This window comes from Asterias rubens, chromosome 1 (genome assembly GCF_902459465.1).
Source record: "Asterias rubens chromosome 1, eAstRub1.3, whole genome shotgun sequence".
NCBI classification, from domain to species: Eukaryota; Metazoa; Echinodermata; class Asteroidea; order Forcipulatida; family Asteriidae; genus Asterias; species Asterias rubens.
Window position 1 is genome coordinate 23,440,545 of NC_047062.1, and position 26,745 is coordinate 23,467,289.

The 26,745-nt window shown below is 38.4% G+C and overlaps 2 protein-coding genes and 1 non-coding gene across 3 annotated transcripts in view; 2 read left to right on the top strand and 1 right to left on the bottom strand.

Annotated features, from left to right (window-relative positions):
- Window positions 1-88: 88 nt before the first annotated feature.
- On the top strand, window positions 89-20,680 carry LOC117292980 (proto-oncogene c-Rel-like). Its single transcript, XM_033775171.1, has 11 exons — window positions 89-250; window positions 6,430-6,588; window positions 9,268-9,428; window positions 10,612-10,763; window positions 11,479-11,744; window positions 12,446-12,541; window positions 13,560-13,636; window positions 14,646-14,784; window positions 15,678-15,758; window positions 16,901-17,059; window positions 17,932-20,680. The coding sequence occupies exons 1-11, from the start codon at window positions 235-237 to the stop codon at window positions 18,543-18,545; spliced, it is 1,920 nt and encodes a 639-aa protein (XP_033631062.1). The 5' UTR covers window positions 89-234; the 3' UTR covers window positions 18,546-20,680.
- On the bottom strand, window positions 9,696-9,768 carry Trnac-aca. Its single transcript has one exon. It is a non-coding gene; the product is annotated as a tRNA-Cys (tRNA).
- Window positions 20,681-24,718: 4,038 nt separating the features above from the next.
- LOC117305674 (fermitin family homolog 2-like) overlaps window positions 24,719-26,745 on the top strand; it is a 78,571-nt gene continuing 76,544 nt past the window's right edge. Inside the window, exon 1 of the mRNA XM_033790859.1 lies at window positions 24,719-25,038. The gene's annotated coding sequence lies outside the window, so the exon portion shown is untranslated. The remainder of the gene's footprint in view (window positions 25,039-26,745) is intronic.

The window sequence follows — 26,745 nt, forward strand, 5'->3', positions numbered from 1 at the left end:
GGAATTATTCTGTCCAATCAACGGACGGCAACAAAATATCAATAGAGGGCGCTGAAAAAGGTGTCAAAGGTCAAATTAAGAATGGGGAAGTACCGATGTTTTCCACGATTCGCTCATCACGATTGAGTAAAAAGACGTAAAAATAGAACGGCCGTTATTGAGTCACCTGTGTTATTCATCCAGTAACTTCTACTAACAGTACTCCAGTAGAATCCACTGTGCACCTCTCTCACAATGAGTGCTGGAAGAGGTAAGATAACGTTTTGTTTTCCGCTGCGTATGTCCTTTTTCTACGCATGATTTGTGTACGTGCACTATCACAGTATTGTTGATAAACGTCAGCTCGGGCCGGCCGCGCGTACCGTACACAAACAGACGTGACTGTGAGTAAAAAATAAGCACATGTGGGGCCTGCTACAGTGCTAGTGCTATTGTTTTGAGGGAAGGGTGCTGAAGCAACCTCCTGTATTTTCTTGTTTCACCAAATTGTTGGTTATCATCATTCAGAATAATTTAACTTAAAATTAATTAAAAGTAATTTGATAATTTTAACAATCCTGACAATGTTCTGTTCTATAAGATTAAAATTAGGCCTACTTTTAACTTAGTTAAAGTGTGATAATAATATAAATAATTAATTTGTAAATGTCTGCTACCAAACATTTTTCTGGAGTGTTAATTTATAGATAGCCTTTGTAGTAGGAAGTCACCGTCTACTTCTAGAAACTATATAAGGCTCCCCTGTGAGCCTTATAGGGGTCTCATATTTAGGGCCTCCTAAACGCTATACCTTTTTCAAATCAGCGTTGAAGTTTTACGACCGTTAGCCAGCCAGAACTGAGGTTTCCTGTGTACTGTACACCTAAAGCTTATAAACATTCATAATGCTTGTATTTCCTTTTTGTTGAGTGAAATTAAAAAAACATCGTCAAAAAATACAATTTTCTGCTTGGTACTCACTGTTGTTTTTCTGCCGCATCGCACGTCTTTTGCCTTCTCATTATGCAGCCTGCACATGGAGATCGACGAACTGCCGAGCCGCGGCCGGGTCGGACTAAACCATTCTGTGAGAGGGGTGTTAGAAGCCCGTGCGGCAGTGCGTGGGCGCTTTATGCGTGAACGGCGACTATTATTGTAAACAAACAGCGGGGTAATCTTCCGCACGTCGCCACCAATTTATCCGCCGTTAATTAACTCCAAAACCACTGAATTTTTTTCTTACCTGAGAAGAAGGGTTACCACATATATACATCCAGAAAAAAAAAAGTTTGTAAACAATGGTCAAAATTGGACCATTTGACTCCCAGTGACATTGAACTCTGCCATGTTTATGCTGTTTGTGTGTGTGAGTGTTGTTGTTCAACGCTTCGATAAGTCGGTCATCGTCCATGCGCAAAGGAAAAAATCGCTAGCCCAACCAATTGAAAACATCCTCAGGTGCAAAAAAAAAAATAAAAAAGGCCGGAAGTTGGTGGCGAGGTCGTAAATTTTTTCCAAACAGCGCACGCACTGCCACACGGGTTTGTAACACCCCTTTCACAGAATGGTTTAGTCCAACTCGGTTGGGCTTGGCAGTTCGGCGAGTAGGCTGGTGTACAGTGCTTGGTGGTCGAGTGACCAAAAGATAAAGCGTTGAGCATTATTGAGAAGTCAAAAAACGTGCGATGCAGCAGGAATAACAGTGAGTACCAAGCAGAAAAATTGTATTTTTTGACGATGTTTTTTAATTTCGCTCAACAAAAAGGAAATACAAGCACTATGAATGTATATTGAATAGGTTCATGAAAGCTTTAGGTGTACAGTACACAGGAAACTTCAGTTCTGGCTGGCTAACGGTCGTAAAACTTTTACCCATCAACGCTGATTTGAAAAACGTATAGCGTTAAGGAGGCCCTAAATATGAGACCCCTTTCCTAGAAGTAGTCACAGTCAGTGCCACTGGCTGCACTGTCACCTGTAGAACGTAGAACGTAGAACCAGTAACTGTCATAGTCAGTCGTGCCACGTATTACTATTAGTACGACTGATAATGACAAATCTTTGAAAAAAGAAGTACAGCGCCCCAGTTACAATGTAAACAAAATGTTCCTTACTAATTACATTTTGGATGAGTTCACAAGAGATAAATAATCCATGGATGAAATGATTTTCAAAAATAAGTCTGTGTACTGCACTGGCGATGTGTTCATCATGTACCAATTGATAGTGTGAGCTCATTTACGCTTGTCTTGGAGTATGGCGCAGCAATTGGCATTATGTTGGGCCCAAAAGTACCTTTTTTAATTTGCGTGCACGCTAAAAACAAAGCAAGAAGTAAACAAAGTTTGCCCCAGAAAAAAAATTCAGCTTGCGCAACGTCACAAAAAGGGCTGTTACAACTCCACCCACCACTAGAGGGTGTTAGTGATCAATGCAAGAAAGGGTTTTACAAGCAAGTCAATTCAGGACGTGTCAATCGGAGACGTCAATTTCAATTTTATTTTCACAAAATAATGTCATCAAGGATAAAAATCAAATTTTTAACTCACCCGTCAAATATAATAATAACAATAATTGTATTGTATTGTATTGTATTGTATTGTATTGTATTGTATTGTATTATATTTTGTTCCAAACTGGAACACACCCCATAACCCTGGGGAGGGTAACAATATGATAAAAAATAAAAGCTACAGTTAATGAATAAGTCCTACGGAAAGGAATTTAACTTAGAACAAAAACTGTAAACACATACATTGGAAAAGCATATTAAACGGCATTTTAGTATTACTAGTATTACTGTGTGTAAAAGTTCAGCTTCCTCAATTAGGTAAAAATATGAAAAAAATTAGGCTGTAAATTTGTTCTCAATGGTTTCTGGTATGGGACATTTATACCCTTGACTTGTCACAATCTGGGGTAGTGTTTAGACTGACCTACCACACCCAGTTACAGGCCTGATACTTCACGGAGGCAACGAAGGCGATTGCCTCCGTGTCCCCTGGTCTCTGCCTTGGTGCCCTTGAAATGCTCCAGTACAAATTTGCAATTTAATCATAGGGTGCCCTTTACCAAAAAACAAAAAGCCTTGGTGCCCTTGCCCTTTCAAAAACGAAGCATACAGCCCTGCAGTTAGTAACTGAGCACTGAACTCGCGTTAATGCATCAAACAAGTCAACGGCAAACCTGATATTTACAGCAGTTGTCCACATGTTGTGGACCAAATCTACTGCCATGTCCTGCATTTGCACAAGAATAAGGTCCTAAAAGGACACTTTCTCAATAAGGTTTTACATGTGATAGCTCACAGCGTAAGGTCACTATTAACCACTCACAATATCACTACTATTGAGTATCACTAGTATATAATCAGGCTCTCATTTCCAAAATAATTGAGATTGAAGTAACACAACCTGAAGGCATCTGGGAACTTCATACCTCATGGATCATTTTCTGTTTTTGATTTTCCCCTGGAAACTTACACTTTGTTTTAGCACACATTAAGTGCCTTTGTATCCACGTATATAAAAATGTGCAAAAGTTTACTTCTTTTTCCAAGTACAAATCTGCCATTTTTATTTTGGGGTGTTTTTGTAAAAATTAAACTCCACATAACGTGAAAGAGGATTGCTATTTTAAGGTTCAATACATTGAACCAGTGAAAACCTTGACTGGTTACACCACCTACATGTATTATGTACACAATTGCTTTGATTTCGCAAAGAAGGTACAGAAGGTGGAGTGGCTTTGGTTAAAAGCTGTGACAAAACACACATTATCTATGTCAGTCGTCATACAAGCGTGTACTATATACATTATGTTGTAGGTTTACTACACATGTGTAATGGTGCACAACAAGTTGTCATTCACATCCTGTGTTGAAATCACACAAAAATCAAACACTTTCCTTGTTGTTGGGAAATGTTTATTCCATTTTTTTTTCAAATTAATCAACCCTCCATATGAAGTTTCGTACTTGTTCAATGACCAGTGAAAGAATCTAGAAGATAAATGTTTCTACAGGTGATTTCACCAAGTATTGTCGTCAAAGTTACTGAATCACAATTTCTTGATTTGTTGCAATTCATAATCATGTCGACGTTGAACCAATGTTCGTACATAAGAGAGATTTGCTGTTGCCAGCTTGTGTCCATCCCCTTATGAGAGTTTGCTGAGTTCCCTTGACGGGAACAATCATACAGAAAAATGGAGAACAAAAAATGTGTAAATGCGCAAAACTTGCCTGAATCCTTATCTATTTTCAGTACATTTGGCTCAAAAAGAATAAACATGTAATTAGTGAACAGGTGCTATCCAAAACCTTGTTGTTTACACTAGTCTTGTAACATGTCTGGTGTGTAGTACTCTCATGCCACTCCCAATGCACATGGGTGCAGTGGTGCTCATTGTGTATTGTAAGTTTAGGTAGTGAATACACAAACTATTCAAAATTACTGGTTGGAGGAAAATGAATCATGGATGGTAAACATGTGTAAAGCTTCCTCGAAAATACTAACTTATGTGTTAAAGACACTAGACACCTTTGTTTTTTGTCAAAGACCAATCTTCTCGAGTCACTTGGTGTATCTCAACATGCACAAAAATAACAAACCTGTGAAAGTTTTAACTTGGGCCTAATTGGCCATCGAAGTTGCGAGATAATAATGGGAGAAAAAAAAAAAAATTTGTCACACAAAGTTATGTGCTTTCAGATGCGTTATTTTAGGACCTCAAAATCTAATTCTGAGGTCTCAAAATAAAATTCAAATATTTTAGTGGGATTACTTCTTTCTCGAAAACTACGTTACTTCAGAGGGAGCCATTTCTCACAATGTTTAATACTATCAACAGCTCTCCATTGCTTATAAATACCAAAAGTGTTGATGCTAACAATTATTTTGAGTAATTACCAATAGTGTCCATGCCTTTAAGAGTAACAATTGTGCAGAATGTGTAAGCAGGCATGGAATTTCACCCAGGCTACTAAGTAGGCTGGTTACATCTCTATGGTTACCCACAGATACACCCTTTGTTCTGTTACCCCCTGCAGCAGTACATTCCCAATCCTAACCTTTAACCTTTAACCCTGGCATATTAGAGGGGACCCATACAATGTTGGGCTATGTGTAGATCGGCCTCTTTTCGAGACTGGTCTCAGTATCAAGACTGTTCTTGAGACCAATTTTGTTGAGGTATCTGCTGATTTTAGGTCTCAATTTTACAGACTAAACGAAAATGTAGTTATTCGGTAAAAGGTACTATTAATTTTTTAAGTCCTGGGGTGGATTTCACAAAGAGTTAGGACTAGTCTTATCTCGAGTTAGGACGAGTAACTAGTCTTAACTTAGGACAAGCTGTACGTTTTTGATATCTCTTAGACCTAGTCCTAGGACTAGTCCTAAGTCTTTGTGAAATCGACTGCAGATACAGTGGGCCAAGAACCATTAGGGGCCATTCAGAATAATCAAAAAAGTTCTTGAAAATGGTGGGTTTGTCAAAAGAAATAACAAAAAATCATCATTCAGTTGTTATTTCGAGTCTGGGGTTGCATTGTCAGCAGTGTAAACATGAACCAATGCCGAAACCTATCATGTCTCCTTAAACTGCACTTGACATGATGTGAACGGGCCCATTTGTGTGTACAATCATGGTACAAATTGTTGTCATGAACATGTATCGTACATACTAATGTTGCTGCATTGTGCAATGTATGTCAGTACATCCATGTATGTTCCATACAAGTAGACGCCTCCATTGAGAACGATGTACCATATGTACTGTACATGTGTACATCCTACTGAGTGTGGGACTTGATCATGTGCTGTTAGTGCAGACATTTCATATGCTGTAATGTGCCGACTCAAGGCAATTTTCATGTGCAGATTGTAGGAACTGTTCATATGTATAACGTGAATGTGTGCAACTTTAGACTTTGTTCATCTGAAAAAAAGACCTTGAGTACATAAAGTTGTGTGCAAGTTGGAGGATGCACACTTGGTTGAATGTTATGGGATCATTAAGATTGCAATACAAAAATGTCAGAGTGTATTATAAATTAAATACAATCTGTTCAGAAAAAAATAGATTCATGTCAGAATGGTATGTGATATAGTAGAATGCGCAAAAACAAATGTGGAAAGTAGACTAATCAGTTGTCATACGCATATGGGAAAGACTGATTGCTGGACAGGAGGTTGTTGGGGATGGTTGTTGCATATCTTGCTTTGTGTACATTACACGTGTTACAACACAGCAATTACAACTAAGTAGGGCCTTTTATATGTTTGTTGTGTTGCCATTTTGCTTTCAAGAAAGGCTCTGCTAGGGCCGAAACGTCAGGCCAGTTACTGTCTTTTCTGCATTTAGCAATGTAAGACTACATGTTTGTTATCATTATAATTAAATTTTCGATGAATGATTAAATTTTCGATGAATGTTTTATCGATTTAGGACAAGACTTTCAGGATGACCCAATGAGGAGTATAGAGAGTTCAAACAGCTTCAGTCTTGATAACGTGGAGCCAGGCTTACTGGCACACCGGACTAACCTACCAAGCACCAGCATACGAGGAGCCACCAACGACCCTTCAGAAATGGACAGAGCACTGGGTAGGTTTAAAGTTTTTTAAAGTATTTTTTGTACGACACAAAACACAAACAGCCACAGATTGACATTAAACTAATACATGGTTTATGATAGAAAGCTTCCCTTCAAATATTACTTGACTGAGGTGCTGTAGTTTTTTAGAAATGAGTAAAAACAATTTCACAATATTTATTTTAGAATGCACAACGGATCTAAATGCAAGGTAATTCTAGTCTTAGTGCTTTAAATTCAAACAAATTCTGGTTCTAAAAAAAATCTGGTCCAATTAAAGTGTTGAGATAAAGGCCCAGCTGTCGATTTCACCAAACTCTTCCTGTTTTAGGATTTATCTTAGGACTTACATGTAGAATGAGTTAATTTCCATATCTGAAGACACAGGACGCATTGAACCCATCCTCAGTCAGGACGGGTTACTCTTTCTAACTCTGGATGGAATTAATCCTAGCGTTGCGTGAAATCAGGCCCAGTAACCAATGAGTTTGTCATGATATTTGATGGTCATGTTTTCTGACTGATACTTTACAGAGGCAACAATAGACCATGTGAACCTTGTTTACAATAAGTGTGACCTTGTACATTCTTTAAGTATTCTGGCAGGCACTGTACTACACTGGTCCTATGGGAAAGTTGACATTTTGTGTCATAATTTCCACCTAAAACCAAGAGTTATGAAAGTAAAAGCTGGACAAGTTTTGAGATGTGCCTCCTTTAATCATATCAAAAGTTGATAAGAATTAGACAGTGCAATCTCCATAAAATAAAAGATTTTATATTTTCTTCCATTGAGCTGTGTACAAATCATGCCTGCAGGAAGTCCAGGCTCTGTGGCTCTTTTGTAAACATGTGATGTCACAGGTCACATCGTCTATAGGCAATTGCCTCCATGACCCTGCATGCAGTTTATTACCTGGGGTCGATTTCACAAAGAGTAAGGACTAGTCCTCCTAGGAGAAATACAAATTGCATGGATATTCCTAAGTTTGGGCGAGTAACTAGTCCTAACTTGAGATAAGATTTAGGTGGAAGTGCATTGTAATCAAAATGATATAAAAAATAAGGGGGGGGTATTGACATGGGACATACATGTAGTACACTTACTTGATTATATTGTTTCTTTGGTCGAAGGATTTTTTAAAGTTTCGATGAATTGTTCCATTTGAAGTAATCAAGACTTGAACAGTTTAATTTGGACCATTATTCCGGAATTCATCGTTGTTAAACCATGTAAACCGTTTGTGATTTGTTCGAATCTGTTAATTCGTGCTGCACCATGCAATCTGATACATTGGATCAGGCATACACGTGTACATGTATCACCATTATCGGAGTTTAGCAGTTTGGGTGTTTAATTACCGTATAATGGTGTTGGGTCTTGGTAATAATAAAATAATAATAATGTAGTCTTATGTTGCACATTATCAACAAATAGGGTGCTCAAGCCACTTGAATAGGGAGACATCTTTTACGACAGTGCTTTTGTTTTTATGATTGATGAGAACGATTCATGTAGCATCTTAAGGGTAACAAGGTGCTGCGGTGCACTCGGCAGCCACTGCAAGAAACACTTGGGCAAACCCCTTAAAGATAAGTGTACATGGACTGGGTTTGTTTACGTGCATTACACAATGCACTGGCAGAGTGAGGGGGACGACCAGTCAGTTACCCTTGTGGATTTGAACTAGATGTTTGAAATGAAAAAAGTTGCATCCCCTTAAGGCGTTCTCAGGCTGATGCTTCCCAGGCTCTGTATTAGTTAACTGCCCCTTAATAAAAGAAAGTACAGAAATAGAAAAACCATTTTTCCCATTTTCAGTGCATGCTTGGCTTGAGAATGTCTGATTGTACCCAATATTCGTATAATTCTAAGGAAATATTCAATAAATAGGTTTGCTGGAGCTTCGACAATGCTGCATTGTTGTGGCGAGACAGCTTTATTGAAATTCTCAGAAACACCTGCCTGGGTTGAATTGTTATTGGATTCTGACCGTGTGGAAGTGTACTGCAGACTACCGGTTTGGTCTTGGGGACCATTTATCTCCTCATTGGGGTATGGGTTAAAGCATGCTGATTGGACTAGTGCGGGTCTTAACTACACCCAGATACAATGTACGTGTAACTTCACTAAACAGGCTACCACAGCAATTGCCGTAGTGCTCTGTGCTTTTGCTGTGGTGCCCTGACATTTCCCCATAGAAGAGCCCCTTACGAGAGGACAATTTCTGTGTCCCTTCAAGAGAGTTCAAGGCCTGATGTTGTACCATCGAATGATTTCCCTTGAGCAATACTATACCATTTTCTACTTTAAAATGACAAAGTGCTGCTCCATATTATTGGCATTTAGTGTGCACAAAATAAGTTCAGTCGAAATTTGTTGCTGCGCAAAATTGCTGGATGAAATCGTTTCCTGTGTATTACATACAAGTACATTCACTCGGTGGATGCACAGTACGTATTTTGGAGCAATTTCGTTCAAGGTAAGGGGAACCTCTCCCAGGAAAATTTAAATTTGTACTGAAACCATGCAAAGGGCACCACAGCAAAGGCACAGGGCACCACGACTGTTGGCTGTTGGTGCTGTGAGTTATTTTGAGGCTTGTGTGTACATGAACTATACAATGGGTACATGAAGTTCTGATTATACTAACAAATATAAGGCATCTATATTCACTCTATTTTAACAGAAGCGATGCTACTTAAAAACGACACCATAGAGCCATCGCTGGAGATAACTGAACAGCCCAAGCAGAGAGATTTGCGGTTCCGCTATGAGTGTGAGGGACGTTCAGCAGGCAGCTTACTGGCAGACAGGTCCAATGATAGGAAGATCTATCCCACCGTCAAGGTACACAATGTGTTTAAAAGTGAATCAGCCATTGGCTCGCTGCGTTTGGTCAATGTCTGGTTTCGACTTGTTTTGTTGTTAGCAAATGTATAGAATGATCACTGGTTCATCAATGTCTGGTTTGTTCAGTAAACGATATATCAGATCCTCAATATCAAGTATACTCAACATGAATTTTTTTTGTTTTTTGTACCCATACACTGATGAGTGTTAGCACTGTATACTCAGTACTTTCCTGAGTCCTGTGAACAAATATCACAGGCATTGTTACTCGGGTGGGATTCGAACCCACGACCGTTGCAATTGTAGAGCAGTGTCTTACCAACTAGACTACCGAGGTTGCCCGGTAGCTAGAGGCAGTTCGAATCCTATGTTTTTGGCAGCGGGTACCGCAACATTATTTTTTCACAGTACTCGGGGGAGAGTACTGAGTATACAGTGCTAACACACATCGATGTATGGGTAAAAACCAAAATTAATATTCTTTATCCCCGAAGCAAATTTAAGCGAAATATCAGATACTCAATATCAAGTATACTCAACATTAATTTGTAAAATTTTTTTGGGTACCCATACACTGATGAGTGTTAGCACTGTATACTCAGTACTTTCCCGAGTCCTGTGAACAAATATCACAGGCATTGTTACTCGGGTGGGATTCAAACCAATGACCCTTGCAATTCTAGAGCAGTGTCTTACCAGCTAGACTACCGAGGTTTCCCGGTAGCTAGAGGCAGTTCAAATCCTATACTCAACATATGAGTATAATAACTTCTTCTTCTTCTTCTTTGATCAATGTCAGGATTTGACTTTAAAATCAAATGTATTGTAAAGTCCATCGATGTTATATCACATTTGCTTTAAGTATGGCAACTTTTAGAAGAGTTTGATAAAAAAAGCAAAAATATTTTTCTTAATTGGTGATATTATGGAAAAGCATGGGGGTAATTTTTCATCGAAGTTCATACCAAGAAGAGGGTAGGGTTTAAAATCCCAGTTTAGGGGATCATTTGACAGAGAATGACCCTATTTATATACATGGGTAAACTGGTAAAGCAAACATAATATTGTACATTGATTGTGACCAAAGAGTTCATTGTGTATATATATATATACGCCAAACTTAATCAACATTTGTCATGCATGGCTAAACAAGCAACTTAATTTGTGTGTCTTCCAACAGGTACATGGGTACAAGGGGAGAGTCAAGCTTGTGGTATCACTAGTGACAAGAAACACTCCACACCAGCTTCATCCAAATGGTCTCGTTGGCAAACTCTGCGAGAACGGTTTGTGCTCCAAGATTGTGGAACCGAATGACAAGATGGCATTCAGGTGAGTGTGTAAAGTAGAATCAGGAATCATTTGGCAGTCAGGGGTGTGTTCCACTTGCACAAAGGAATCGCAACTGATTTATAAGATGTTAAATTTGCATCGGGGATAAAGAATATTAATTTTGTTTGAACATCTATTAAATCATTTGCAGTACCCGCTGCTAATACATAGGATTCAAACTGCCTCCAGCTACCGGGCAATCTCGGTGGTCTAGTTGGTATGACACTGCTCTAGAATTGCAAAGGTCGTGGGTTCGAATCCCACTCGAGTAAAATGCCTGTGATTTTTTTTCACAGGACTCGGGAAAGTACTGAGTATGCAGTGCTACATACATCGGTGTATATGGGTAAAAACCACAAATTTATAGAATTGCGAAGTAGCATCAGAAATCATTCGGCAGTCAGGAGAGACTCTTTTGCCTCTGTTGTTTTAGTGCCATAAAAAAATATAAATTACTATGCACATTTTTTATTTTATTTTTTCCCCGGGCAATTTTTCCTCTTTAAATTTAAAAAATATTTTTGAGCTGTACAATACAAATTGTACTAGAGCCGACTTAGAACCTGCGACCTTCAGATTAAAGTGCAGGTCTGGACTATCTAACCCTAATGTTTGCAGTCCCGTATATTGCATGTTTCACCAATCAAATGACAAAGTATCTATGTGTGAGTTATATAAAACAAATTATTGATTGTCATGTTCCCTTCTGTTGCAGTTTTCCAAATCTTGGAATACAGTGTGCTAAAAAGAAAGACATTCCCTCTGCCCTGGAGTCCAGGCAGATACTCGGCGTGGATCCCTTCGATCAGTTCAAAGCAATGCCAAGAGGTGGCAGCAGTCGGAGCACGACCGCCCGGGGGCAAGACTACGAGATGAACGTTGTGTGTCTGTGCTTCCAAGCATTCCTGCCTGATGCCCAACACCCAGGACAGTTTACAGTACCACTTTCACCGCAGGTCTCCCAACCAATATTTGATAAAAGTGAGTGGTGGTTATGTGTTAAATAGCTTTGTGGTTTGGTTATTCCTTAAAATCCTTAAAAAAAAAACTGTTTGTACTGTTTTCATGAAGTATGGAAATAAATAAATATAATTTGAATGACATAGTACCATTTACAAAAGTTGTACAAGAAATAAAACACAAAGGAAACTGATTTACTGAAACATTTATTGGGACATTTACTGGAACTGGATTTGAACCTTTGATCTTTTGAAAGAACACGCCGGCGCTCTTCCAGTTTAAGCTATCTAGCCGTGGTGTTGGCAGTCCCCTATCTTGTCAACACCTTCTTTTTTTGGGGGGGGGGGGGGGGGGGGGGGGGGGGGGGGGGGTCAGTTAGAAGCATTCAACCAGAGACTGCCATATAACCAGAGATCACAACCAAGCCAATGTTTCACCTTGGGAAGGGATGTATCAAGTTGATAAAGATGAAGGTTTACATTTAACTTTTTTTTAAATTTAGGCCTTTCAATCACTTCAAGTCATGTAGACTACTGGGAGATGATCTTGTACTTCTGTGTAGTTTTTTTGTATCGCTTTTCAATCACTTAAAGTCATGTAGAGTACTGGGAAACGATCTTGTTACTTCTGTGTCATTTTTTTTTTCCAGCCAATTCTATGTTTGAAGTCGATTGATTTTTCCCCTCTTCAAATTACCCTGTTTATTTATTTTATCTCTGCAGAGGGAGCATCGTTGAATATATCCCGAGTTGATCGGAACAACGGATCTGTCAAAGGCGGTGATGAGATTTTCATTCTGTGTGACAAAGTTCAAAAAGGTAGTCCCTACTTCATATCACATGTAAATAGGGATGCTTTTCAATACTGAAGTAGCCCGCCGGACTACGAGTGAAGTTCAAGTGGTCCTTTTGGCCATTGGACTAGTGTTAAGGGAGATTGCTTCCAATTGTCACCCCCCCCCCCTCCATCCCCAATTAAGCCCCGTTAGAACTTTCTGCAAATGCAAATGCGATACAAATGTTGACGTCACAAAATCGCAACAGATAATTCGCAGCAGTTGAGTTGTGCTCAACTCTCTTGCGAATATCGCAGCGAAAACAGAGTTTTGGCGCCAAATTCGCGTCAATTCGCATCGCTGTCGCATTCACAGGAAGTATGAACCAGTTTTTAGACATGTAGGTATACTGATAAAAAAGAAAACAAAATCAAAGGGTGGCTAATGCCATCTCAATCTTTACTGGTTGTTAAGGATAGGTGGGATAAGAACCTTTGAGTTGAGTGCGACTCGCCCAAACTGGAGAAGCACTCCAGTGGAACGAACATGTTGAGCTACACGCACATGTATCCAAGACTTGATGCATGTGATTAGTTTGAAACTTAAAGAAACACGTTGCCTTGGATCGGTCGAGTTGGTCTTTGAAAAGCGTTGTAACCGTTTTTTTATAAAATGCATTTGGGTAGAAAGATGTTGTAAAAGTAGAATACAATGATCCACACAAACATGCCTCGAAAATGCACGGTTTTCCTTCTACTTCGTTGACTAACACGGTCAGCCATTTATGGGAGTCAAATGGTCGACCGTGTTAGTTTGCAAAGTAAGGGGAAAACCATGCAATTTCGAGGCACATTTGTGTGGATCATTGTATACTACTTTTACAACATCTTTCCAACAAACGGTTACAAACGCTTTTTATAGACCAACTCGTCCGATCCAAGGCAACGTGTTCCTTTAACTTTCAGTATGGATTTGGTGTAACATTTGGAACAGTGTAGTGTAGTAACATTGTAGTTGAATGACTTCATCCTCATTTTTTTTTCTCCTGTCATCTGCTGCAGATGACATTCAGGTTGTCTTCTTTCACAATGATTGGGAGAGCAAGGCTATATTTGGACCCAGTGACATTCATAGACAGGTACAGTCGGGTTTTGTTCTGTTCTGTTCAAATGAATGAAAAACCAACCTAAGCCATGTAAGCTGTGGCTAAGAATGTTTTCTATGGCAGCCTATGCTTATGGATGTGTCTATCCAGGCAAATTAGTCTGGAACATGTGATGAGATTCCCTATTCATTATTGCTATGACACACAGGGAGCAAGACAAAGATGTCTGGCAATTTGTTGTTGTATCCCAATAGGCGTCTCCAAACATTTGCCTGTTGGGTTACCATGGAGTAATTGATGTGGGGAAAATTGCACTGGGGTGAGGGTTGTTATGATTTTACCCAAACACTGATTTGTTTACAGCACTGTTTCCTCAGTACTTTACCAACTGCTGAAAAAAAAAACCACAGGCATATTTCTCTGGTGGGATTTGAATCCTTGACCTTCGCCGCTAGTCCACCGAGATTGCTTGGTAACTGGAAGACAGTTGATATAGTTGTTGTTTAATATATTTGAGAAATCGGAATTAGCTGTTGCAAACTGCTTACCAACCAAAAAGACCTATGGTATAAATACAAAAAATAGTTAATGGCCTGACGTTTCAACCTTAGCAGAGTCTTCCTCTGCTTTCTTTAAATTGTTATGTAGCTTTCGAGAAAGACTCTGCAAGGGTTTCGAAACGTCAGGATGTTTAATGTGATTGTCATAATTATTCTTATAATAGATGTTAACTTCGCATCGGGGAAAAAGAATATAATTTTTTTTTTTTTTTTTTTTACCCATACACCAATGTGTGTTAGCACTGTATACTCAGCGGTACCCGCTGCCAAAACATAGGATTCGAACTGCCTCTAGCTACCGGGCAACCTCGGTAGTCTAGTTGGTAAGACACTGCCCTAGAATTGCTAGGGTCGTGGGTTCGAATCCCATGCGAGTAATATGCCTGTGATATATAGAGTATACAGTGCTAACACACATCGGTGTATGGGTAAAAAAATAATAAATAATAATTATTATTCTTCATTGCTGGTGTCACATGTAGGTTGCCATCGTCTGCCGAACACCTAAGTACAGAGACCAACAGATCCAACGCCCTGTCACAGTGCAATTTAAGCTGAAAAGAGTTAGCGATGGAGAAATGAGTGAGCCAATGGAGTTCATCTACAAACCAATCGATGAAGGTATGCCAATTGTAATGGATTAATGAATTAACCCTTTTAGTGACCATAGCAGCCTCAAACAGCTGGCCAGATTTGAAATAAAAGATCATGACCTGAATTGAATTCTGCCAATGTTCCCCATGGTAACATAGTTTACATGTTTCTAAAACTATACCAAGTTGCTTTTCTATGTTATTTTTTCCAAACAATTGTATACAAATTTTGTTTTTCAAAAAAATCAATACAACCATGTCTGGGTGTTTTGTGATAATTATACACAAATGAGTGGCCTCTTAAAGACAGTGGACATACATTGGTAATTGTCAAAGACCAGTCTTCTGACTTGGTGTATCTCAACATATGCACAAAATAACCAACCTGTGAAAATTTGAGCTCAATTAGTCGAAGTTGCGAGATAATAATGAAAGAAACAAATGCCCTTGTCACACGAAGTTGTGTGCTTTCAGATGCTTGATTTCGAGACCTCAAATTCTAAACTTGAGGTCTCGAAATCAAATTCGTGGAAAATTACTTCTTTCTCGAAAACTACAACACTTCAGAGGGAACCGTTTCTCACAATGTTTTATACCATCAAACTCGTTACCAAGTAAGGTTTTATGCTAATAATTATTTTGAGTAATTACCAATAGTGTTCACTGCCTTTAAGCACTTTTTATTTATCATTGGCACAGCGATTGTTACATGTAATTGCTATATAGCAATATATCAGTGGTTTTTAAACTGTTGTTAAACCCAGAACAGACTGGACAACGGCATTAAGCGGACATGATGATGTTTGTAAATTGGATCTGAAAATTGTTTGTGGCGTTGCACAATCAATGGCGAGAAGGAGGGTAAATTATAATTTCTGAACCTTATTTGTACAATCATTTCATTTTTGTGGGTATTCTTAGATGCTGACGGGGTGGAAGCTAAAAGAAGGAAAAAGTCGCCACATTTTACAAGATTCTTTGGAGAGCCTACACAAATAAAGCGTAAGTATGCTGACCATTTTTGTTATCACTCTCAGTGTTGGATTCACTGCAGTGGCCCAATTTGATGGTACCGCACAGTTTTTTGGCATTGGGCGGCACAAATATTTGCAGCATTATGAAGGTAGACCCTTATGCATTGTAAATGCAACAATGCACTATCTATATGGGCCATTGAGCAACCTTCTTTATACACTACATTTGATATACAAATATTATGCACATGCAGCAGCAGACAATCGAATGTTCAGTTTACTGCTGGTGTATGTATCTGACACACTACGCCACTTCAGAGCAGACCAATCATAACGCAGAAATTAAAAGCTTTATGTCACTGCAAGTTGTCGCACTGATAACATTGGGCATGTGAGACCATTACCTGTCTTTATCCTTGCGAATAAAGACAGAGACCAGTCTCCAATCTTTTGACTGCTTCTATTGACCTTTATCATGATGCCTCCATCTTGGTCATGTTCCTTGTATCAAATAACAATAATGAATGCTTAATAATCATCTTGCAATTAAGAACCATTCTAGTTTGTGACACTTGTGTCCTTGAGCAATATTCTTGCATTTAAACAAGTCTTTGATTTGGCCGGCAGTACGTCCGTTGTGTAGCAGTACGTCCGTAGTGCAGTACGTCTGTAGTGCAGTACGTCCGTAGTGCAGTACGTCCGTAGTGCAGTACGGACGTAGTGCATGCAGTGTGCTGTCTCTGTACATACAAGTGTACATGTCTGTACATGCATACAGTACTGTGTGTTTTGTGCATGGGGCAAGCTTTTATGAATATGGATATATCGGCAGCCAATCACAATGTGCTGTCTATTTGGACTTTGGACTCTGTACATGTATATGTATATGCATGAGATATACATGTATACAGGTGGTGGTTGTAGATGCCTATGCATTAGAGGGGGCTGTGCACTGTGTATGCAGCCACACGTGATAGTTGATACTCATGTCGGCTTGAAGCCTTTGCACACTGTATCTGCGGTCACCGCTTTCAACATCAAGCCTCAATTTCTAGAGCCGGTTCGTCGCAGGATCGGCTCCACTGAGTCTTTTATAATTCATAGCGAGGGTGAATAAATATGTGTTAAGATTGACATTTTTAAAACCCCATCTTGAAATTCCACCAATAGGAGAACCTGGTGATCAAGTTCCACTGCTTGGTGGGTGCTCCTTTACCACAACACAGCAGCAGACCATGCCTACAAGTATGTCTCCGGCTGTGCGTGGCATGGGTGAGCCGAATGTAAAACAGAAATTACGCACTAAGATAAACAACAAACAACCTACAGGTGAGTACAGCCGCTTTGAGTTTGCTGTTTTTTGTTGGTACTCTGTGATTGTCCAGTTAATATGACTGGCACCCTTTAACAATGATTTAGATTAATAGGGAGACCACCAACATAGGGCGGATAGTTCAGTTGGTAGAGTGCTTGTACATTAATCCGGAGGTCATGGATGCAAGTCCTGCTCGGGGTCATTAATTTAACTTTATTCAAATCCAAATTAAGTCAAGAAGTGTTAAATGCTCGCAATTGTTGCATGCTTGTTTTGTATTTCTTTGCCATCTGCCAGCTCCAAGGCTGGCATACACTGGTACGTAATGTATTGTAAATTGTCTTGTTTTTCCATACAAAGTTGAGTACAGAACCCCACAATTTCTTGCAAAAAAAAAACCCCCAAAACCACAAAACACAAAACAAAAGCTCAAGACATTTCCCACAGGTTTTCTGATATATCTTGAAGCAGAGGATGGAAGTATTTCAAACTTGACATCAGGGATGCGTTTTCGCAGTCGCAACCAATAACTGTTTTAGTCAATGGACAGTGCTCAACCAATGGCAAGTTCAACTAAAACAGTTATTGGTCATGACCATGTAAACGCACCATAGGATAGGGCTTGTGTCATGGTGCTACTATGCAAATATATTTGCGATGAAGAGGAAAAGTTTTACTCACTTGAAGAAACGGCTTACAATTTAAAAATTGCAGCCATGTACATTATACTTTCATTTACTTTTTCCCGATAATTTTGTGCTGAGCAATTATTTTTGTTGGGTCGTTGGGTTTGGTTTCCTAAGGTTGAAAACTTGTGGTCTCCAGTCATCACGTCTGATTAAATTTAATATTCTTTAACGCTGTTATTCTTGTTCTCTGGCTACAGATTCTCATGATATCAGACAACCACCACGGGAATTTGCACACGCAGGCAGAAGGGTCCAAGGGAATGAAGCAGGTACATCGTCATCGACAGTCTACAGTCACAGCTCCAATATGACCTTTGGCACAGTGACACAGCGTGAACCGGCAGCTACAGTCACAACTGGAGCACCTTTGACCTTCAGACTACCCACCATAACAGACACTAGCATGGCGTTGCCGTTTCCAAATACTCCTACGGCGATGCTGATCAACGAGGCAAGCCAGATGCAATTTCCCGCTGGTCCGATGGACGATAACGCGTCAAACATGCCAGTCAATTATACACACTTTACCGATCCTGAAGAGCCCATTGCGGAACAACTTCTGCATCTTCTCAGTGATGAGAATCTTGCCAATTTGGAGTCTTCAGGTGTTAGTGCGATGGAGCTTCTGACTAGCATGCAGGACTTTGACCCCGCCAGTTTAGAAATCCCAGAGGATGATCTGAACCAAGTGAATCCGTTTCCAGATATCAGGGAACCAGCGACAGACGAGCGCACGCTTGAGAATATTAACGACTCGTTGTCGATACCTTATAGTAACAGTGTGGAGTTGGATTATGACCCCTCCACGTGAAAGTAAGCATCTTTAGCTTGGGGTGGGGTAGCATGAACATCTAATGTCTAAGGATAATTCAAACCAGTATCGCCTCTATTCTTTATAAACTTTCAGATTAAAAAATTTGTTTTTCTGATTGTACGAAAGAAAGATTTTTGTAGTTTTAATTACCATGTATTTAACAGCACTATGTCAGCACCAAGGTCGGTTAAAAAATTTGTTTGAAAAATTTGCAAAAATGCTACATAACATAATGCATGATACAATGCCACTCTTTGGATGGTGACCACATTTTTCAAATTTGTCACAAAATTCAGGGAAGGACCCTTGGCTTCTGTGATCAATCTGTAAAGGAAAATATGCTGCTCAGAATTTATTATCAAAAGAAATGTCAGTTTGGTGGACATCTTTTTTTTCTGATGAGAAGTAATTGTTTGTGCATGGCAATTGATTAGGTTCAAAAAAATAAAAATTGTACAGTAGATCTCATTTCAGTTTTACTGAGATGGTACAAAGTATGTTGCATTTTACAAAAGTTATGGTTTGAATGTGATATTTATGAGACTTGTTCCCTATAAAGTTATTGACAGTGTCTCTTAGACATGTTTTCTTGGAGTATTGCAAATGTTTTTTAACAACGTTTGGTTGTTTCACATGGAGATGTATCATCAATTACCAAATAAATTGAACCAAACTAAAATAGTGGGAAGGGGGTAGCAACTGGTAACAAATATGTTTGGGTCATGCTACTGTCATTGGCTTTTGAGTGTTTAACCCTCAGTTGAACATTTTTAGTCTTAGCAGAGGTACTTAGCAGAGACAAAATAACCTTGGTACTTTTTTTGTAAGGGATGGCAATTTAATTGAGGTGCTTACATGTACAGTGTGTGAACAAAAAAAATTCATAGAGCTGTTTATATGTAAGCTCTGAAAGTAGCTTAGCACAACCAAGTTATGCTAAACAGAATACGAGTACCAGCCAAACTACCATGTCACATGTACAATCTGTGGCTTGTATCCTGCTCATATCTGCTAAGCAGAAATTTGTTAAGCAATAATTTGTGCTTATAAAGCAGCTCTATGAAATTGGGTTCTGTAGGCTAGGCATGTTTCTGTTGTTTTGTTATGTGAAGAGCCTGTCAATGATAATAGTTTAACAAGAAACAATGAGATTGTTAATTATGTAAATTGTGTATTGTGCATAACTGTAAATACAGTACCCTATTTTATATTGAAACATTGCCTTGTTGAAAAAAAATACTAAAATGTTAAACTATTAAGTTCGAGTCACACTGCAGCGATAACGATCACGTCGCAAAGAGAACGCATTCAATTGGTTGAATGAGCGTGTATGCATTCTGTGTGGAGCAATTCAATCAATAGAGTGCATTCTCTTTGCGTCGTGATCGTTATCGTATCGTTATCGCTGAAGTGTGACTCGGCCTTTACTTGTTGATTGATTTTAAAAGTCAATGATTGTTATTATTTTATTGATTATAAAAGTAAGTATGTAAGATAGTTTTCAACAGACGAAATGCTAGAAAATGACAAGTACAGTTATCACAGACAAATATTGGGCCACTCAAAGTGTGCATGTTCTGTGGAAATTCTGTATGAATGACTGTACTTTAAAAGTCAATACCAATTTCATAACCCTTTTATTTAGCGGAAAAATACAGGCTTTGAAAATCCTGCTGCTAAGCAGGAAACAGGGCACCAGGAATATACAATACAATACATTGTATTTTGGCTGGTAACCTGTTTTTGCTAAGCAAAGTTATTCAGTGCTAAGGATTTTTTTGTGAGCTTCAAACATCTTCGTGAAAAATTGGCCTGTAACACTGGAAAGGAGGCTCAGTTTCCTAAAACTGCTCAACAAAAAGTGAAATCACAGACAATAGCCATAAAATGGTCAATGTGTTTCAGCTGGTAACATTAAAAAAAAAATCTTACTACAAAATTGTTCTAACTGACACAGAGGTTTTATTCCTTTAGCAGCTCTATTAAATACGCTATTTGTGAGTTACATTTGAATACTGTATGTTACAATGATTTGCTTCAGCCCTGTTCGCATTTGACTTAATTTGGGTAAACTAACCAAGCCAATGGGTAACTTACCCGTTTTAAGTCTACTGCGAACAGCCCAGGAAGTTTTCCTCCCAGGTAACTTACCCGACCCGAACGGGTAGTTTAACCGAGCCAAAGGTGCCCAGGAAGATTGACCAGGTCAGTTTAACCCAGCCAGAAAGTTCAATGCGGACGCGATGACTCGGTTCAATCTCCCATCCGTCCGTGACCCGAAGAAGCTGACATGTTTTGTCCTGGAAGAATAAGATTTTCGAACTATTCAGTGTTACGCAGGGGGCCAGCTCGGTTAGTTTACCCACGGTCTCGGTGAGTTTACCCGAGGCAAATAAATCCAAGTGCAGACGGTGGGAAAATATTAACCAAGTGCGAACACGGCTTTAGTCACAAGTTATCGCTTAAATGTGAATTCCTCATCAGATTCGAGACATTTACTTTGATGCATGATTCAGGGCAAGCTTTTGGGTAGTTACATCAGAGACAGCGAACACCAACACAGAAGTTTGAATGAATGTGTATGGGACAATGGTACCAAGGTTTGCTCATCGGGAGGTTGCTTTACAAAAGTTTGCCCCGAACCATTTGACATATCAACTGTCTCTTTAGTCTGAGGAATCTCAATATATGCAGTAACTTGTAACTAAGCAGGGCCCAATTTCATGGCTCTGCTTACCGTAAGCACAAAATTGGTGCTTACGGAAGCAGGGAATTCTGTGCTTAAGGCAAGCTGATTTCACGGGTTAGCAGCAAATGTTGGCTTCTGCGCATGCGTACTCTACGTTACTAGGCATTCTACGCTTACAAGGCTAACGCAGAAATTCGGCGCTCGCACGTAAGCGGGGAATCGTGATTGTAAGCGCAGAATTTGGCGGTAAGCAGAGCCATGAAATTGGGCCCAGGTCATTGTACTAGACATTTATTCAACTAACTTGCAAATGGTTTATTGACCCTCTGTAAAGTGAAACATTCCAGTTTTTGGGGAATGTAAAAGTTGTATAAATTGTATAAAACTTATAAGAGCCAACATGAAAGTATACACTTATTATATACAAAGTGAAGTATTGCTGTGCAAACTTATTTTGTTTTTTATCTTTTTCCTTTTTTTCTGCTCTTTTGTTGTTGTTGAAAACTTTGTAGTTACGGGGTTTTATTGTACTATTTTATTTTAGAAATAATTTAGTACACATTTATTTCTTATCATGACTTTTAAATACCTGTATTGTCTTTTTGGGATTACACATGTAACCCATTGTGTAACATTTATTTAGAGTTACTGGATTTGTGAGAGTTTTTTTAAATTAGACATGGCACCAACTTTCTTCTTTTTGAAATTAAGCCTTTGTAAGTAGGATTTGAAACTTTGCATGGTGGAAATACGATATAGACAAGTTTGCAGTAACACCATGTAATGACTATCTCTAAATGAGTTGGGGTGGTTCTGAAAAGAACCTTTGGTTTCAACTCAGTATGTTTTCGATCAGTATGTTTGTAGTTGATTTCAAACTCAATTGAAGAGAGGGTACAATGTAAAATTTACATTGTAATTATTTCATGGACACCTGAACCAAACACCATAAACTGGTCTGTTTTCATTGAATACATATTTGTATTTCTTGTTTTATAGAGAGACGATTTGGGTATGCTTGTAAGGGATTACTTTTACGAACAGTACCATTTAAAACACTAATTATTTAATGAACGTTAGTTTTGCATTGAGGGTGATTAGTTAAGAATTTCATTTGTTTTCACCCTTCAAATCATTGCAGTACCCGCTGCTAACAGGATTCAACTACCTCTAGCCATAGACCTTATCGCAAATACCGGGGCGCGCGCGTAAAGCTTGGAATTAGGTGCATTGTGGTCTTGCTGGTATCCAAATTTGATCCTTATATATCCCACAATGCACCTCATTCAACAGTCTGCGCTTGCGCATTGGTATTTGCGATAAGGTCTATCTGTAGAGTTGTTATACCGCCCTCTATTGACTGACCATCGAGCTAGCTGGGCGCTCTAGTAGTAAGACATCTGCTCTAGAAATAATGAGTTGTGGGCTCGAATCCCACCCAAATGATTTGCCTTTAGATTTTGTGTGGAACTTGGGGAAAGTATGGAGTAAACAGTGCTTAGTACTCTTCAGTGTAGGGGTAAAAACAAGTTGTATAAAACAAATGTAACTGGAATCGTTTGTTTGAAGTGCATTTGTGTAAAAGAAGACAGTTTTGACAAGTTTTTTTGTTGTTTGTTTGTTGGGGTTTGTGTTTGTTTGTTTGTTTGATGTTTGTTTGTGTTTTATATTCAAAACAAGGTCACTAGTATGACATTAAATTGATTTCTTTTTAATAAGAGATGGAAGGAAGAAAAATAGATTTCTTATGATTGTTTCGTCGCACAGAAATGTGTATTTGAAATTTTGAAGTAAATTTTGCTGCATTATTTTTTTTTTAATCTTTCTGATATAATCAGCTAAAACAAAACATAAACTCAATGCAGCTGTTGGACTTTTTGCGAACATAAATAAATATTTTTTTAGCATTGAACGAACTGCTCCTGCCCTACCCTTATAATATGTGAACAAGACTCAATCTCATAAACACTGCTTGCCAAAGAATTCTGGGGTTTACAGTACCCCATACAGCACTTGAATCTATGGGCTGTTTGTGCAGAATTCCGCAGCAAGAAGTCTCATGAATTTGAGTCCAGAATATCAGATGTTTAATAATTTGTGTAAAAAAAAGTATTGAATAATTTTTTAATTTTTTTTTTAAATCTCTAATAAAAATCCCTGTTCTGATTTATTATTATGTGCAACATTGTGATATTTGTTTTGATGTATTATACATTTTTACCAAGCATGGTTACACAGAGAACGATTCATGGCAAATTGATTCGATCATAAGATCATGATTATTATGGAACATATCCTGAATGCTTTGGATGGATATGTAATATTCATTCATAAATACCTAAGACAGTTTATGGCATTCTGATTGGTCGAGAGGGCATCACGTAGGGTGTTTAAACGGATGATTTAACACCAGTAAAAAGTGTTTAAACATGGGCCAGACACGCAAGCTTGCACCTGTGCTCATAAGACAGTTTATTCATTGCTATTGGTCGAGAGCAATGGCTGGAACACCTGGGCCACATCACACGATACGCGCGACGCGCATGCCAATCTCCTTATAAGGAGTTTTCACCAGAGGGCCGTACCATTTCATAGCTGGAGGGTTGTTTTGTGGAAAGAAATCATTGAACAATTATAATTTTTGCGTTTTGTTTACTTTTGGACCAAAAAAGTTTTGATGTTTTTTTACCATAAAGGTATTTATGAATGGGAATAAAAATGTGCTTGGCTGGTATTTAACACTCTGTTTAAAACCGGTTGCAGTCTGGATGCTGATAATTCCCCTTGCCTCTGGCTCGGGTAATTATCACATCCAGACTGCAACTGGTATTAAACAGAGTGTTTACTACCGGCCAAGCACATATTTTGTCCCGTATTAATACCCTGGACAGTTTATCCATTCTAATTGGTTGAGAGGGCATATAGTGAGAGGTGTAAAGGTAGGCATGGTGCGAAGCTTACGCATAGATTAATTTAGGTGTAACACAAATACCGATTTATTAATGGGAACAAAAGAGTAGTCAATCAAGTTCATGTTAAAAGAAATGACAATGTCTAGAGTGCTAGCTAGAGGTAGAAAACTGCTGTTGAAATATTAAATAAACGCAAGTTCGCCCTCTTGTGACACACAGACCGTCTGCACTACTTTGTCAACAAGACTACGTTTTTAGGTGGGCGGGATCTGGACACGTTAGGGGGGATTGTTGTAAAATCAAGTCGTATTATATTTTGAATAGAATTGAAATTTGGAACTCATTCATCTTGGTGCGAACTAGCAAATGTACCAATTGCATGACTGTTGAGCAATTGCTTTTATCCCGTTCTTGCAAAGCGAATTTTAGATTAGAACTGATTTGAACAAAATTCTAATAAAAATTATTAGTATTTTTATTGAAATTGATAATGAAATACAAAACACACTATACTCGTCGGTATTAACACGAGATTCAGTAATCCCGATTTTTTTAAAATTCAATTATAATCCCGATTAGTTAAAAAATAAAATTACATTATTTTTAAATTGACTCATACAAAACTCCACCCGGCAAGTTGACATCAACTGCACGTTATCTGAAAATTACGGGCAATCGTCCGTGTGGAATTTCGGCAATTTTGCTCGCACAACGCTTATCGTGCAGATTGTGTTCAACTTCACTCTATCGTCGAAGTCGAACTATACTTCCGTAATGTTTGGAAATTCTGGATCATTATTTCACACTTTCTGAGGCAACATTTTGGAACATGAGCCCACTGACATAACCATACTGATGTTTCGTCTATTCTTGACCTGTATCATAGCGTGTAAGTATTGAATTATGGAGGGAAACGAAATGTGAAAACTTGGGGTAGTTTGGTTTTTAGACACGTATGACTGTGTGTGCGAACCGGCGGCCGTGCAGTCGTCCGTCGGTGCAACCACACGCCGCTGATTGATTGTACATGATTTTAGCTTTACCAGTTGCAGTATGGATAAGCTATTGCAGTAGGAGTTATTGCAGTAGTTAATTCGTAAAAACCATTAAATGTGTTACAATGTATTAATTTTTACTACGGACCTTTACTACTACCGGTTGTTCATATTTGTGTTCACCGGAATTTGTTTTTATTTTGATAATTGTTGTGGGCCCAACTCAACAAACCTGACGATTTAAAATTAACAAGCTATTTTTATATTATTATGAAGTCTGCAGTTTACTGATTTTTTGATGAAAAAATGAAAAGATTATTAATTAATGAATCATATTAATTTTCAATTTCCTTGAAATTCAATATTTCACTACAGTCTACCCTTTTCCTTTTGTGACGTTATAAAAATGTGTGAACAAAACATGTGAAGACTGAAGGTTTATAATTTATACTGCAAAACAAAGCTATTTGTAGTAGTTCTAGTAGTACTAACTTAAGTCTAGTACTCCTTAGTAGTAATATTAAATAGCCTAGCCCTATATGCCTTTTATTCGTCAAATTCTAACTTTTTGGGAACTGGATCTAAAAATGGGGAAATACAGTACGTTACCCTCTATCAAATTCAAAGTTTTAAAACATATCCTGGTGTCATGTGTTTTCAGTAGGATAACAGGAAAACTGTTCACAATCAAAAACTAAATTTTGTTTTTTTCAAATCATCTATCCAATTTTTTAACAATAACACTTACACTTCATGGTTTGTTGAAATTTTTTAAGTTTTGATTTTACGTTGCGAGAGACAGTCTGCCGTTAACAGTGCTTGTGCTTGCACGACGTTGGAGCAACGTCATATGTTTTCACACCTTTCATTGGTTGGTATTTTATTGAATATTCAGAAGCTAGTACGACGTGCAAAAGAAATCAAAAATATTATTCAATTACTACTTAACAAATTTAATTACATTTTTGTCCCAAGGCATTATGGCTACTATATTAGAATCCAGAGATATCATAAGGCATGAAAGCAAAACACCCCACACCCCCTTGAAGCACACACACTTCATAACAATCCGTTTTCCCCCATTTCAAACCAGTAATGTTTGGTTTCAGGAGATAAGAAACCAATCTATGATATTTTCTCTTTAGTGTAGACTTTTAAAATATTTATTACGCTTATCGGAATTTATTACAGTATGCAGTAAATAATAATAAAAACAATTTTTGTCAATCTAGCAGATAGTAATTTTGTTTTGAACTTTCGAGGTTGGATGATGTTTCTTTGACTCATTTGAATGTTGGCATAATAATGCACTAGTGATAAGTACCAAAAATCAATCATTTTATAAATGTGTTTGAGCATAACCAACGACAGGAAACTTTATTCTCAGCATAATTAAGCCTGATGAAAATACAGACCCTGAGTAAACTGCATAGCTTCTGTCACCGGTGCAGCTTGCACAATCTCGCAGTAAACGGGAATCAAAGTTGGGGACCGAAAACTTATGACGCTACGATAGTCTATCGTAGTATAGTAAGCTTTTTAAGTCTACCATTGGCGTTAGTCAAAAAGCTTTGTGTTGTTGTTATTTTGTTGTTGTTGTA